The 16,920-nt window shown below is 46.4% G+C and overlaps 1 protein-coding gene across 1 annotated transcript in view; it reads left to right on the top strand.

Annotated features, from left to right (window-relative positions):
- Positions 1-16,920, top strand: part of LOC122928839 (nicotinamide N-methyltransferase-like) — a 52,884-nt gene that overhangs the window by 15,862 nt on the left and 20,102 nt on the right. The window contains exon 2 of the mRNA XM_044282106.1: positions 1,335-1,542. Within this exon, the coding sequence (XP_044138041.1) occupies positions 1,335-1,542 (208 nt within the window). The remainder of the gene's footprint in view (positions 1-1,334; positions 1,543-16,920) is intronic.

Genomic DNA, 16,920 nt, shown 5'->3' with positions numbered 1-16,920 from the left:
GTTATGGTCCGCTAGTCCACTCTTTAATATGGCTTCCTAAACTGCTTTAGGAAACCTTAAAGTGTGGATGTACCTTTTGCGTGGGTTTTCAGGTTTCTTTTGAAGGATTCCACTGTATGTGAGAGTCTGATATGTTGGGGTAGTGAGTTCCATAGTATGGGGGATGCATGGGAGAAATCTTGGAGTCGATTGTGGGAAGAGGCGATAAGAGGAGAGGAGAGAAGGAGGTCTTGTGAGGATCGGAGAGTGCATGTGGGGGTGTATCGGGAAAGTAGCTCAGAGATGTAGGGAGGGGACAGATGATGGACAGCCTTTTATGTATTTGTTAGAACTTTGAAGTGAATTCGCTGGGCAATGGGAGCCAGTGAAGGGATTGGCAAAGGGGAGAGGCAGAGGAATAATAGGGTGAGAGGTGGATTAGTCGGGCAGCAGAGTTAAGGATAGATTGGAGGGGTGCGAGTGTGCTAGATGGAAGACCACAGAGGAGAGTGTTACAGTAGTCTAGGCGGGAGATGATGAGGGCATGCACAAGCATTTTCGCAGATTCAAAGTTAAGGAAAGCACAAATGCGGGAGATGTTTTTGAGTTGGAGGCGGAAGGTGGTGGAAAGGGCTTGGATGTGCGGTCTGAAGGAGAGGGAAGAATCCAAGGTCACTCCAAGGCAGCGGACTTTGTTGACCAGGTAAAGTGTGCAGCCATTGATCAAGAAGGGGGAAATAGGATGAATTCTGTTTTATCCATGTTAAGTTTTAGAAAGCAAGAGGAGAAGAAGGATGATATAGAAGATAGACATTGTGGGATTCTTGATAGTAAAGTGGTGATATCTGGACCAGAGAGGTAGATTTGTGTGTCGTCAGCATAGGAGTGATACTGAAAGCCATGGCACTCTAGGAGCTGTCCCAGGCCAAAAGTGTAGATAGAGAAAAGCAGGGGTCCTAGGACAGAGCCTTGCGGGACACCAACAGAGAGGGAATGAGACGAGGAGGTGTTACGGGAGTGGGAGACGCTAAACGTCCGGTCTGTGAGGTATGATGTGATCCAGGAGAGGGACAGGTCAGTGATGCCAAGAGAAGAGAGAGTTTGCAACAGAAGGGAGTGATAGTTAAGTGTCCCCGCAAAAGGTAACTTTGTGATCTGTGTATTTTTCAAGGGTGCCAAATGTGGAAAAATTTTAATACCACCAAATCTACAAGAACATTTGAAGATTTTGCTGCTGTCCTTATTTTTGGACATTTGGAAATTCATGTTTGTATATTTTTCTGGAATATAGATGTAATGTAGACAGGTTTTACAGATATGTTAGACATTTCCATATTTAGAATTTTTTTTTGCAGGTCATATTAAAGGAGAGATCTTGATTGACCTCAGCATTGGTTCTATACCTCATCATCTGTATTCATGCTGTGAGTTTTTCAAAGACATCATAGTGCTCAAGGCCAGTGACCGATGCATCATGGAGCTGAAAAGATGGGTGGACGCACGTACAGGAGCATTTGATTGGAGCCATGCAGCAAAACTTCATGTAGACACAGAAGGAAACAGGTAAAGGATTTGTCCACATATTGGGGGAAACCTACTGTCATTCTCGTAATTTCTAGTGTACAAAAGATATAAAGCAGATTTAGAAAATGTTTAGGCAGTATATCTTTATCTACCGGTACTTTATTCTTGCACTGCTACTCTGTTTCAGTTCAAATTTAGTCAGTGGGGAAGATTTATCAAAGTGGTCTAAAGTAGACTTGGCTTAGTTGCCCATAGCAACCAACCAGATTCTTCCTTTCATTTTTCATAGCTCCTTTGGAAAATGAAAGGTGGAATCTGATTGGTTGCTATTGGCAACTAAGCCAGTTCTGCTTTATACCACTTTAAAAAATCTCAGTATTCTCACCCATAAGTAGCAGCATACCAATAGGTTCTGCTGAAGGGAAGCAATATAACTAGTGTTGAGAGAATAAAAGCATCCGAAGTGAAATTCAATCCGAAGTTTAGGAAAAATTTGATTCGCCATGAATCCAAATTTCCTCTTGCTTCGTGGTAAAAAATGTTTTTTTTCTAAAATGGTGGCTGCGGCCAGGATGCTACTGTTGGCCTGACGGTCCTGCGCCAACACATGTAGGAATTTTACACACAACTAGGTGGTTTATCTGCCCAAACACCAGGAGGGAAGCAGGAGGAGCTGAAGGGTGATAATGAAAACGACACAGATGACCATGACAGACCATGGCAGTATGCAGTACAGATGGAGGCAGGGAGGTCCTGCGAGTCTCTCTCACAAGTGGCCAGATGCAGTGGCGGGAAGTAAGGGCCCCATAGCAAGGATTAAACCAGGCCCCCACACTAGACCGAAGGGTTTCTGCCTAAACTGTTTTCAATGACCCTTGAGCCATTTTTCTGTCATTTGCTAAAAGTTGTTCCTTTAGAGGGTAGAGTCCTGACCAAGTTTTCACCTCCAGTAGAAGAGGAGATAATCCCAAGTACGACTCTTGCCCTGGGCCCCATAGCAGTCACCTGGTCTGCTGCTATGGTAGTTAAGCCCCTGGCCAGATGGATGCTTTCATGTTTATGTAGTGACATCCACATTGTCAGGACTCGTCAGAGGGATGACTACTGGCTGTCCACATTGCTAGACCCTCGCTACTGGTCAAAAATGGGGGCATTTAGTAGAGTTGAGCGAACACCTGGATGTTCGGGTTCGAGAAGTTCGGCCGAACATCCCGGAAATGTTCGGGTTCGGGATCCGAACCCGATCCGAACTTCGTCCCGAACCCGAACCCCATTGAAGTCAATGGGGACCCGAACTTTTCGGCACTAAAAAGGCTGTAAAACAGCCCAGGAAAGAGCTAGAGGGCTGCAAAAGGCAGCAACATGTAGGTAAATCCCCTGCAAACAAATGTGGATAGGGAAATGAATTAAAATAAAAATTAAATAAATAAAAATTAACCAAAATCAATTGGAGAGAGGTTCCATAGCAGAGAATCTGGCTTCCCGTCACCCACCACTGGAACAGTCCATTCTCAGATATTTAGGCCCCGGCACCCAGGCAGAGGAGAGAGGTCCCGTAACAGAGAATCTGTCTTCATGTCAGCAGAGAATTAGTCTGCATGTCATAGCAGAGAATGAGGCTTCACGTCAGCCACCACTGCAACAGTCCATTGGCATATATTTAGGCCCAGCACACACACAGGCAGAGGAGAGAGGTCCCGTAACAGAGAATCTGGCTTCATGTCAGCAGAGAATCAGTCTGCATGTCATAGCAGAGAATCAGGCTTCACGTCAGCCACCACTGCAACAGTCCATTGTCATAAATTTAGGCCCAGCACCCAGGCAGAGGAGAGAGGTCCCGTAACAGAGAATCTGGCTTCATGTCAGCAGAGAATCAGTCTTCATATCATAGCAGAGAATCAGGCTTCACGTCACCCACCACTGTAAGAGTCAATTTTCATAAATTTAGGCCCAGAACCCAGGCAGAGGAGAAAGGTCCCGTAACAGACAATCTGGCTTCATGTCAGCAGAGAATCAGTCTTCATATCATAGCAGAGAATCAGGCTTCACGTCACCCACCACTGTAAGAGTCAATTTTCATAAATTTAGGCCCAGAACCCAGGCAGAGGAGAAAGGTCCCGTAACAGACAATCTGGCTTCATGTCAGCAGAGAATCAGTCTTCATATCATAGCAGAGAATCAGGCTTCACGTCACCCACCACTGTAAGAGTCAATTTTCATAAATTTAGGCCCAGAACCCAGGCAGAGGAGAAAGGTCCCGTAACAGACAATCTGGCTTCATGTCAGCAGAGAATCAGTCTTCATATCATAGCAGAGAATCAGGCTTCACGTCACCCACCACTGTAAGAGTCAATTTTCATAAATTTAGGCCCAGAACCCAGGTAGAGGAGAAAGGTCCCGTAACAGACAATCTGGCTTCATGACAGCAGAGAATCAGTCTGCATGTCATAGCAGAGAATCAGGCTTCACGTCAGCCACCACTGCAACAGTCCATTGTCATAAATTTAGGCCCAGGACCCAGGCAGAGGAGAGAGGTCCCGTAAAAGAGGATCTGGCTTCATGTCAGCAGAGAATCAGTCTGCATGTCATAGCAGAGAATCAGGCTTCACGTCAGCCACCACTGCAACAGTCCATTGTCATAAATTTAGGCCCAGCACCCAGGCAGAGGAGAGAGGTCCCGTAACAGAGGATCTGGCTTCATGTCAGCAGAGAATCAGTCTGCATGTCATAGCAGAGAATCAGGCTTCACGTCAGCCACCACTGCAACAGTCCATTGTCATAAATTTAGGCCCAGCACCCAGGCAGAGGAGAGAGGTCCCGTAACAGACAATCTGGCTTCATGTCAGCAGAGAATTAGTCTGCATGTCATAGCAGAGAATCAGGCTTCATGTCAGCCACCACTGCAACAGTCCATTGGCATATATTTAGGCCTAGCACACAGGCAGAGGAGAGGTTCATTCAACTTTGGGTAGCATCGCAATATAATGGTAAAATGAAAATAAAAATAGGATTGAATGAGGAAGTGCCCTGGAGTCCAATAATATATGGTTATGGGGAGGTAGTTAATGTCTAATCTGGACAAGGGACGGACAGGTCCTGTGGGATCCATGCCTGGTTCATTTTTATGAACGTCAGCTTGTCCACATTGGCTGTAGACAGGCGGCTGCGTTTGTCTGTAATGACGCCCCCTGCCGTGCTGAATACACGTTCAGACAAAACGCTGGCTGCCGGGCAGGCCAGCACCTCCAAGGCATAAAAGGCTAGCTCTGGCCACGTGGACAATTTAGAGACCCAGAAGTTGAATGGGGCCGAACCATCAGTCAGTACGTGGAGGGGTGTGCACACGTACTGTTCCACCATGTTAGTGAAATGTTGCCTCCTGCTAACACGTTGCGTATCAGGTGGTGGTGCAGTTAGCTGTGGCGTGTTGACAAAAGTTTTCCACATCTCTGCCATGCTAACCCTGCCCTCAGAGGAGCTGGCCGTGACACAGCTGCCTTGGCGACCTCTTGCTCCTCCTCTGCCTTGGCCTTGGGCTTCCACTTGTTCCCCTGTGACATTTGGGAATGCTCTCAGTAGCGCGTCTACCAACGTGCGCTTGTACTCGCGCATCTTCCTATCACGCTCCAGTGCAGGAAGTAAGGTGGGCACATTGTCTTTGTAGCGTGGATCCAGCAGGGTGGCAACCCAGTAGTCCGCACAGGTTAAAATGTGGGCAACTCTGCTGTCGTTGCGCAGGCACTGCAGCATGTAGTCGCTCATGTGTGCCAGGCTGCCCAGGGGTAAGGACAAGCTGTCCTCTGTGGGAGGCGTATCGTCATCGTCCTGCCTTTCCCCCCAGCCACGCACCAGTGATGGACCCGAGCTGCGTTGGGTGCCACCCCGCTGTGACCATGCTTCATCCTCATCCTCCTCCACCTCCTCCTCATCCTCGTCCTCCTCGTCCTCCAGTAGTGGGCCCTGGCTGGCCACATTTGTACCTGGCCTCTGCTGTTGCAAAAAACCTCCCTCTGAGTCACTTCGAAGAGACTGGCCTGAAAGTGCTAAAAATGACCCCTCTTCCTCATCCTCCTCCTCCTCCTCCTGGGCCACCTCCTGTTCCATCATCGCCCTAAGTGTTTTCTCAAGGAGACATAGAAGTGGTATTGTAACGCTGATAACGGTGTCATCGCCACTGGCCATGTTGGTGGAGTACTCGAAACAGCGCAACAGGGCACACAGGTCTCGCATGGAGGCCCAGTCATTGGTGGTGAAGTGGTGCTGTTCTGTAGTGCGACTGACCCGTGCGTGCTGCAGCTGAAACTCCACTATGGCCTGCTGCTGCTCGCACAGTCTGTCCAGCATGTGCAAGGTGGAGTTCCACCTGGTGGGCACGTCGCATATGAGGCGGTGAGCGGGAAGGCCGAAGTTACGCTGTAGCGCAGACAGGCGAGCAGCGGCAGGATGTGAACGCCGGAAGCGCGAACAGACGGCCCGCACTTTATGCAGCAGCTCTGACATGTCGGGGTAGTTGTGAATGAACTTCTGCACCACCAAATTCAGCACATGCGCCAAGCAAGGGATGTGCGTCAAATTGGCTAGTCCCAGAGCTGCAACGAGATTTCGCCCATTATCACACACCACCAGGCCGGGCTTGAGGCTCACCGGCAGCAACCACTCGTCGGTCTGTTGTTCAATACTCCGCCACAACTCCTGTGCGGTGTGGGGCCTGTCCCCCAAACATATGAGTTTCAGAATGGCCTGCTGACGTTTACCCCGGGCTGTGCTGAAGTTGGTGGTGAAGGTGTGTGGCTGACTGGATGAGCAGGTGGAAGAAGAGGAGGAGGAAGCCGAGAAGGAGGAGGTGGCAACAGGAGGCAAAGAATGTTGCCCTGCGATCCTTGGCGGCGGCAGGACGTGCGCCAAACAGCTCTCCGCCTGGGGCCCAGCTGCCACTACATTTACCCAGTGTGCAGTTAGGGAGATATAGCGTCCCTGGCCGTGCTTACTGGTCCACGTATCTGTGGTTAGGTGGACCTTGCTACAGATGGCGTTGCGCAGTGCACACTTGATTTTATCGGATACTTGGTTGTGCAGGGAAGGCACGGCTCTCTTGGAGAAGTAGTGCCGGCTGGGAACAACATACTGTGGGACAGCAAGCGACATGAGCTGTTTGAAGCTGTCTGTGTCCACCAGCCTAAATGACAGCATTTCATAGGCCAGTAGTTTAGAAATGCTGGCATTCAGGGCCAGGGATCGAGGGTGGCTAGGTGGGAATTTACGCTTTCTATCAAATGTTTGTGAGATGGAGAGCTGAACGCTGGCGTGTGACATGGTTGAGACGCTTGGTGACGGAGGTGGTGGTGGTGGTGTTGGTGGTACATCCCCTGTTTGCTGGGCGGCAGGTGCCAACGTTCCTCCAGAGGCGGAGGAAGAGGCCGAGGCGGCAGCAGCAGAATAGGCCGAGGCGGCAGCAGCAGAAGAGGTAGCAGGGGGAGCCTGAGTGACTTCCTTGGTTTTAAGGTGTTTACTCCACTGCAGTTCATGCTTTGCATGCAGGTGCCTGGTCATGCAGGTTGTGCTCAGGTTCAGAACGTTAATGCCTCGCTTCAGGCTCTGATGGCACAGCGTGCAAACCACTCGGGTCTTGTCGTCAGCACATTGTTTGAAGAAGTGCCATGCCAGGGAACTCCTTGAAGCTGCCTTTGGGGTGCTCGGTCCCAGATGGCGGCGGTCAGTAGCAGGCGGAGTCTCTTGGCGGCGGGTGTTCTGCTTTTGCCCACTGCTCCCTCTTTTGCTACGCTGTTGGCTCGGTCTCACCACTGCCTCTTCCTCCGAACTGTGAAAGTCAGTGGCACGACCTTCATTCCATGTGGGGTCTAGGACCTCATCGTCCCCTGCATCGTCTTCCACCCAGTCTTGATCCCTGACCTCCTGTTCAGTCTGCACACTGCAGAAAGACGCAGCAGTTGGCACCTGTGTTTCGTCATCATCAGAGACATGCTGAGGTGGTATTCCCATGTCCTCATCATCAGGAAACATAAGTGGTTGTGCGTCAGTGCATTCTATGTCTTTCACCGCTGGGGAAGGGCTAGGTGGATGCCCTTGGGAAACCCTGCCAGCGGAGTCTTCAAACAGCATAAGAGACTGCTGCATAACTTGAGGCTGAGACAGTTTCCCTGGTATGCATGGGGGTGATGTGACAGACTGATGGGGTTGGTTTTCAGGCGCCATCTGTGCGCTTTCTGCAGAAGACTGGGTGGGAGATAATGTGAACGTGCTGGATCCACTGTCGGCCACCCAATTGACTAATGCCTGTACCTGCTCAGGCCTTACCATCCTTAGAACGGCATTGGGCCCCACCATATATCGCTGTAAATTCTGGCGGCTACTGGGACCTGAGGTAGTTGGTACACTAGGACGTGTGGATGTGGCAGAACGGCCACGTCCTCTCCCAGCACCAGAGGGTCCACTAACACCACCACGACCATGTCCACGTCCGCGTCCCTTACTAGATGTTTTTCTCATTGTTATGGTTCACCACAACAACAAATATATTATTTGGCCCAATGTATTGTATTCAAATTCAGCGGGATATAAATTTGAGGCCTAGTATTTAGGCGCTGGGTGACCGGTATGGATTTAGTGACAGAATTAGACTTGGAAATGCACAGAAGCGTGTGTGTGAAGTTATTCTGAATGACCCTATGTGCACCTTCAATATGATCTACCCTTTTAGGGATAGATTTCAAATAGCTCTGATATAGCAGAAACGACTAAATTATGAAATTGCTAAATTGGGAATTGTATTTCAACCCAGAACAAAAAATGTGCTTTGACGGACACTAAATATCTTGCCCAGCAACAACAGGACAGCGGTAACGAGAGATTTAGAGGGATTTAAATTTGAGGCCTAGTATTTAGGCGCTGGGTGACAGGTATGGGTTTAGTGACAGAATTAGACTTGGAAATACACAGTAGCGGGTGTGTGTGAAGTTATTCTGAATGACCCAATGTGCACCTTCAATATTATATACCCTTTTTGGGATAGATTTCAAATAGCTCTGATATAGCAGGAACCACTAAATTATGAAATTGCTAAATTGGGAATTGTACTTCAACCCAGAACAAAAAATGTGCTTTGACGGACACTAAATATCTTGCCCAGCAACAACAGTACAGCGGTAACGAGAGATTTAGCGGGATATAAATTTGAGGCCTAGTATTTAGGCGCTGGGTCACCGGTATGGATTTAGTGACAGAATTAGACTTGGAAATGCACAGAAGCGTGTGTGTGAAGTTATTCTGAATGACCCTATGTGCACCTTCAATATTATATACCCTTTTAGGGATAGATTTCAAATAGCTCTGATATAGCAGAAACCACTAAATTATGAAATTGCTAAATTGGGAATTGTACTTCAACCCAGAACAAAAAATGTGCTTTGACGGACACTAAATATCTTGCCCAGCAACAACAGTACAGCGGTGGGTAACGAGAGATTTAGAGGGATTTAAATTTGAGGCCTAGTATTTAGGCGCTGGGTCACCGGTATGGATTTAGTGACAGAATTAGACTTGGAAATGCACAGAAGCGTGTGTGTGAAGTTATTCTGAATGACCCTATGTGCACCTTCAATATTATATACCCTTTTAGGGATAGATTTCAAATAGCTCTGATATAGCAGAAACCACTAAATTATGAAATTGCTAAATTGGGAATTGTACTTCAACCCAGAACAAAAAATGTGCTTTGACGGACACTAAATATCTTGCCCAGCAACAACAGTACAGCGGTGGGTAACGAGAGATTTAGAGGGATTTAAATTTGAGGCCTAGTATTTAGGCGCTGGGTCACCGGTATGGATTTAGTGACAGAATTAGACTTGGAAATGCACAGAAGCGTGTGTGTGAAGTTATTCTGAATGACCCAATGTGCACCTTCAATATTATATACCCTTTTAGGGATAGATTTCAAATAGCTCTGATATAGCAGAAACCACTAAATTATGAAATTGCTAAATTGGGAATTGTACTTCAACCCAGAACAAAAAATGTGCTTTGACGGACACTAAATATCTTGCCCAGCAACAACAGTACAGCGGGTAACGAGAGATTTAGAGGGATTTAAATTTGAGGCCTAGTATTTAGGCGCTGGGTGACAGGTATGGGTTTAGTGACAGAATTAGACTTGGAAATACACAGTAGCGGGTGTGTGTGAAGTTATTCTGAATGACCCTATGTGCACCTTCAATATTATATACCCTTTTAGGGATAGATTTCAAATAGCTCTGATATAGCAGAAACCACTAAATTATGAAATTGCTAAATTGGGAATTGTACTTCAACCCAGAACAAAAAATGTGCTTTGACGGACACTAAATATCTTGCCCAGCAACAACAGTACAGCGGGTAACGAGAGATTTAGAGGGATTTAAATTTGAGGCCTAGTATTTAGGCGCTGGGTGACAGGTATGGGTTTAGTGACAGAATTAGACTTGGAAATACACAGTAGCGGGTGTGTGTGAAGTTATTCTGAATGACCCTATGTGCACCTTCAATATTATATACCCTTTTAGGGATAGATTTCAAATAGCTCTGATATAGCAGAAACCACTAAATTATGAAATTGCTAAATTGGGAATTGTACTTCAACCCAGAACAAAAAATGTGCTTTGACGGACACTAAATATCTTGCCCAGCAACAACAGTACAGCGGTGGGTAACGAGAGATTTAGAGGGATTTAAATTTGAGGCCTAGTATTTAGGCGCTGGGTCACCGGTATGGATTTAGTGACAGAATTAGACTTGGAAATGCACAGAAGCGTGTGTGTGAAGTTATTCTGAATGACCCAATGTGCACCTTCAATATTATATACCCTTTTAGGGATAGATTTCAAATAGCTCTGATATAGCAGAAACCACTAAATTATGAAATTGCTAAATTGGGAATTGTACTTCAACCCAGAACAAAAAATGTGCTTTGACGGACACTAAATATCTTGCCCAGCAACAACAGTACAGCGGTAACGAGAGATTTAGAGGGATTTAAATTTGAGGCCTAGTATTTAGGCGCTGGGTGACAGGTATGGGTTTAGTGACAGAATTAGACTTGGAAATACACAGTAGCGGGTGTGTGTGAAGTTATTCTGAATGACCCAATGTGCACCTTCAATATTATATACCCTTTTAGGGATAGATTCCAAATAGCTCTGATATAGCAGGAACCACTAAATTATGAAATTGCTAAATTGGGAATTGTACTTCAACCCAGAACAAAAAATGTGCTTTGACGGACACTAAATATCTTGCCCAGCAACAACAGTACAGCGGTAACGAGAGATTTAGAGGGATTTAAATTTGAGGCCTAGTATTTAGGCGCTGGGTGACAGGTATGGGTTTAGTGACAGAATTAGACTTGGAAATACACAGTAGCGGGTGTGTGTGAAGTTATTCTGAATGACCCAATGTGCACCTTCAATATTATATACCCTTTTAGGGATAGATTCCAAATAGCTCTGATATAGCAGGAACCACTAAATTATGAAATTGCTAAATTGGGAATTGTACTTCAACCCAGAACAAAAAATGTGCTTTGACGGACACTAAATATCTTGCCCAGCAACAACAGTACAGCGGTAACGAGAGATTTAGAGGGATTTAAATTTGAGGCCTAGTATTTAGGCGCTGGGTGACAGGTATGGGTTTAGTGACAGAATTAGACTTGGAAATACACAGTAGCGGGTGTGTGTGAAGTTATTCTGAATGACCCAATGTGCACCTTCAATATTATATACCCTTTTTGGGATAGATTTCAAATAGCTCTGATATAGCAGGAACCACTAAATTATGAAATTGCTAAATTGGGAATTGTATTTCAACCCAGAACAAGAAATGTGCTTGAACGGACACTAAATAACTCGCCCAGCTACAGCACTAGGGACAGATTTAGCTGGATATAAATTTGAGGCCTAGTATTTAGGCGCTGGGTGACCGGTATGGATTTAGTGACAGAATTAGACTGGGATATGGCCAAAAAATAAACAGACTATTGCTGGTTAAATGCACTTGGTGTGACAGCTTCACCCTGATGTAGGCTTTAGCCAAAAAACAACCACACCATTGAGGGTTAAATGCACTTGGTGACAGGCGCAGCTTGCCCCTGATTTTGTATATGGCCAAAAAATGAACAGACTATTGCTGGTTAAATGCACTTGGTGTGACAGCTTCACCCTGATGTAGGCTTTAGCCAAAAAACAACCACACCATTGAGGGTTAAATGCACTTGGTGACAGGCGCAGCTTGCCCCTGATTTTGTATATGGCCAAAAAATGAACAGACTATTGCTGGTTAAATGCACTTGGTGTCACAGCTTCACCCTGATGTAGGCTTTAGCCAAAAAACAACCACACCATTGAGGGTTAAATGCACTTGGTGACAGGCGCAGCTTGCCCCTGATTTTGTATATGGCCAAAAAATGAACAGACTATTGCTGGTTAAATGCACTTGGTGTGACAGCTTCACCCTGATGTAGGCTTTAGCCAAAAAACAACCACACCATTGAGGGTTAAATGCACTTGGTCGCAGCTTGTGCTGGCGCACCACAAGACACAAAATGGCCGCCGATCACCCCAGAAAAATGAGACTGACAAACGGTCTGTGCAGCCTAAAAACAGTGAGCAATTGAGGATCAGCAGCTCAATGATCCACAGCTGCAGATCGATCAGTTAATCAAGTCCTTTGGAGGAGTTAATCTGCCTAATCTCGCCCTACTGTCGCAGCCGCAACCTCTCCCTACGCTAATCAGAGCAGAGTGACGGGCGGCGCTATGTGACTCCAGCTTAAATAGAGGCTGGGTCACATGGTGCTCTGGCCAATCACAGCCATGCCAATAGTAGGCATGGCTGTGATGGCCTCTTGGGGCAAGTAGTATGACGCTTGTTGATTGGCTGCTTTGCAGCCTTTCAAAAAGCGCCAAGAAAGCGTCACAAAAGCGCCAAGAAAGCGACGAACACCGAACCCGAACCCGGACTTTTACGAAAATGTCCGGGTTCGGGTCCGTGTCACGGACACCCCAAAATTCGGTACGAACCCGAACTATACAGTTCGAGTTCGCTCATCCCTAGCATTTAGACCTTCTGAGAGGGATGCAAAAATGGACTACTATAGAAACATGCTGTGTAGTCAGTTGGTTGATGCCTACTAGTTTTGATCGTGAAAATTCTAATTGTGAATTTTTATCGCGAATATCAGCACTTTGAGAATTGGCATAGAATATAGTGCTATATCTTTGTAATCACGAATATTCTAGATATTTTGCTCTTGCTTGTGGGCCAATGAGAAGGCTGCAATATCTTTGTCAGAGCTTAGCAACATCCCTAGCAACCAATAGGAAAGTTGCCTACCCCTTTACTATATAAGAACCTCCCCAGCAGCCATTTTCTGCAGTTTTTTTGCAGTTCTGAGAGAGACAGCAGTGACATTGCTGAGCTCTGTGCTTTCATCTGGCTCATATTCCTTATCTAATTACATTAGATAGTTAGTTAGCTCATATATATAATACAGATAGTTAGTGGGAGATAGTCAGTGTAGGTTAGATAGTAATATAGTGTAGATGATAATGTGATGGGAATTACAGTTTCTCTGCTGTCCATACATACATGCTACAGACATAGTGCTGTGATGTCACAACAATACTTAGTGCACCAATAATCAGTAATCTCTACTCAGACCTGATAAAATGTGAAGTTGCATCTATTGCGCATCATTAGTGCCGATTTGCGCAATTGCGAAAATAATGAGTGGAATTCTAGAATTCGCGAATTTATAATATTGCCTATGCCGCTCATCACTAATGCCTACAAGCACCATAACCTGTCCTCATGAAGGTCTAACTGGAGGGACCCTCTGCACTCATACTCCAATGTCAGGACGGGGGAGGGGGGCGGCAGCCATACCAGCTCCATACGCAGCGACTTCAGTCTGAATTCTATGATGAGACATTTTCTTCAGCCGCCCACTGAAGAACCCTCCCAGCAGCAACAGGAGATGCAGCAGATCCTCAACCAGCAGGTGGCGGTATACTTGGACTGCACTCTGTCACCCATAATTCAAGATGTCATGTAAATGAAAACTTAAAGTGTGGCCGCAACTGGCCAAGATTGCTATGGACGTGCTTTCCTGCCCGGCCAGGAGTGTGGCATGAGAGCAGGTGTTCAGTGCTGCAGGGGGATGAATCAGGCGTGGATCCACCATGATTTCCAGACGCTGGTGCCTGATGCAACAGAGTAAATCATTCTTTGATGACTAATGATCATACTGTAGTGTGCTGCCACACTGTTATAGTCTGCAATATGGGCCATCGCTACTGGTCACATCCTGCAGCCACTATTCTGAAGCTGCCACCCGCCTGATACTACCCGCCTGATACCTCTACTGCCATTCTTACAATTGGGCTTCTTGGCCTACTAATATGTACATGTTAATTTTTTTTAAAGGATAAGCATGCCAATGGGCCTTGTTATCTCGCAGCTTTTTTTTTTGTTTTCCTACTACAGTGATCTGCCACCATCTTGTGCTGTATGCTACTGCTGCTGCTCCTCCTCCCCAATCTGGTATGGGGCCACTATTGTCCCTGTTACTGCCACTGCTGTTGGCCCCCATCCCCAATCGGTTATGGTGCTGCTATTGTCCCTGTACCTGTCACTGCTGTTGGCCCTCACCCCCACTCTGTTATGGGGTCACTATTGTCCCCGTTACTGCCACTGCTGTTATTCCCACTCTGTTATGTGGCCGCTATTGTCCCAGTTACTGCCACTGCTGTTGGCCCTCATCCCCACTCTGTTACGGGGCCACTATTGTCCCAGTTACTGCCACTGCTGTTGGCCCTCATCCCCACTCGGTTATGGGGTCACTATTGTTCTGGTTACTGCCACTGCTGTTGGCCCTCATCTCCACTCCACGGTTATGTGGCCACTATTGTCCCTGTCTGTCCATGTTACATTGCCGTTTATTTTTCTGCTCTTCTTAGGCTATTTTCACACTATCGTTTTTAGTGGATAACACTTCCGTTACTGATAATACAACCATCTGTATCCGTTTATGAATGGATCCAGTTGTATAACATTTTAAGACGGATCCATCATGAACTTAATTGAAAGTCAATGGAGGACAGATCCGTTTTCTATTGTGGCAGAGAAAACAAATCCATCCCCATTGACTTGCATTGGGGGTCATGCCGGATTAATCTTGCTCCACATCCCAGGAACTACAACATGTTGCGGTTTGCTGTCCGTTATGGGAAAGCAACTAAACGGAACGGAATGCATGTTGGTGCATTTTATTCTGTTCAGTTCAGTTTTGTCCCCATTGACAATAAATGGAGACAAAACTGAAGCGCTTTTTTTCCGGTATCGAGCCCCTATGATGGATCTCAATACCGGAAAACTAAAATACTAGTGTAAAAGTAGCCTTATCTGTCTGAAGAGCAGAAAAAAAAAAATTATGAAAGGATCCTGCATTTTGAGCATCTGTACGTCCTCTTTCACACAGTCAGTATTTTGTATCAGCATTTGATCAGAATTTTACAGGCCAAAAGCAGGAGTGGGTTCAAGACACAGATGAGATGCAAATATTTCCATTACATTTGTTTTGGCTTAAAAATATTGATGCAAAATACTGACTAAATAGCGGCCACTTGAAAGAGGCCATTAAAGTCCTGCATGCATTTCAGACATAAATGGTCAAAGCTGATACAAATTCAGCTTAAGGCCTCTTTCACATGATCAATATTTTACAACACTATTTGATCAGTATTTGCTACCCAAAAGCAGGAGTGGGTCCAAAACACAGAAGAGATGCAAACATTTCTATTACATTTTATCTCTGCTTTGGACCCACTCCTGGTTTTGGCCTACAATTACTTCTCAAATACTGAATTTCTGAAAGAGGCTTTATGGATGCTCAAAATATAGGATTCTTTTTTTCAATTTTCAGCTCTTCTGACAGATCTGAAGAACGGAAAAATAAACAGTGATGTGAACACAGCCTCACTGCCATTGCCACCCCTCCCCCCCCACACACGCTTTCATGGGGCCACTATTGTCACTGTTACTGCCATTGCTGCTGCTGCCACTCTCCCCACTCTCTTATGGGGCCACAATTGTCACTGACACTGCTGCTGCTGTCACCCTACCCTCTCTGTCCATGGCGATAAATTAGACCTGACACAAACATTGACCTGTAATACTGATGCACAGTAAATCTACAGCTAACAGAAGGGATTAAAAGCATGTGTTTGGACTGCCACAACATGGACAAAGCTACTGCAGGGGCGCACATGGGTTTTTGGCTCTACTGAAGGGATTAGCTATGAATTTTGCTGCACTGCACAGTGATGTAGATGGCAATAAATTACACCTGCCAGTGATACTGATGGCAAAGTACCTACAGAACGAATTAACTATGAATGTGGGTGCACCAGAACTTAATGCAGATGGCAATATACTATCCCTGCAATTTATGTTCACACTGAGATTGGGCCACAAAGTGGGATGAATATGATTAGGCATGGTTATACCTGATTTATCGATTTATGCCAAATTAGGCTACTTTCACACTAGCGCTTGATCGGATCCGTCTGCATTAATAACTTAGAAAAATTTCTAAGTGTGCAAGATGCCTGAGCGGATCCGTTCAGACCTTCAATGTAAAGTCAATGGGGGACGGATCCGCTTGAAGATTGAGCCATATGGTGTCATCTTCAAGCGGATCCGTTCCCATTGACTTACATTGTAAGTCTGAACGGATCCGCTCACCTCCGCACGGCCAGGCGGACAGCTGAACGCTGCAAGCAGCGTTCAGCTGTCCGCCTGGCCGTGCGGAGGCGAGTGGAGCGGAGGCTGAACGCCGCCAGACTGATGCAGTCTGAGTGGATCCGCTCCATTCAGACTGCATCAGGGCTGGACGGAGGCGTTCGGGTCCGCTCGTGAGCTCCTTCAAACGGAGCTCACGAGCGGACCGACGAACGCTAGTGTGAAAGTAGCCTTAATTTGTTGAAGTTCGTTAAATCAGCTGAATCAACATTTTCTAAACTTTGCTCATCTCTAAGGCGTCTTTCAGACGGGCGAGATTTCCGTGCGGGTGCAATGCGTGAGGTGAGCGCATTGCACCCGCACTGAATCCAGACCCATTCATTTCTATGGGGCTGTGCACATGAGCAGTGATTTTCACGCATCACTTGTGCGTTGCGTGAAAATCACAGCATGCTCTACTTTGTGTTTTTTTTCACGCAACGCAGGCCCCATAGATATTAATGGGGCTGTGTGAAAATCTCAAGCATCCGCAAGCAAGTGAGGATGCAGTGTGATTTTCACGCACGGTTGCTAGGAGACGATCGGGATGGGGCCCCGATCATTATTATTTTCCCTTATAACATGG

This window comes from Bufo gargarizans, chromosome 2 (genome assembly GCF_014858855.1).
Source record: "Bufo gargarizans isolate SCDJY-AF-19 chromosome 2, ASM1485885v1, whole genome shotgun sequence".
Classification (NCBI taxonomy): Eukaryota; Metazoa; Chordata; class Amphibia; order Anura; family Bufonidae; genus Bufo; species Bufo gargarizans.
This window is presented reverse-complemented; position numbering and strand designations above follow the sequence as displayed.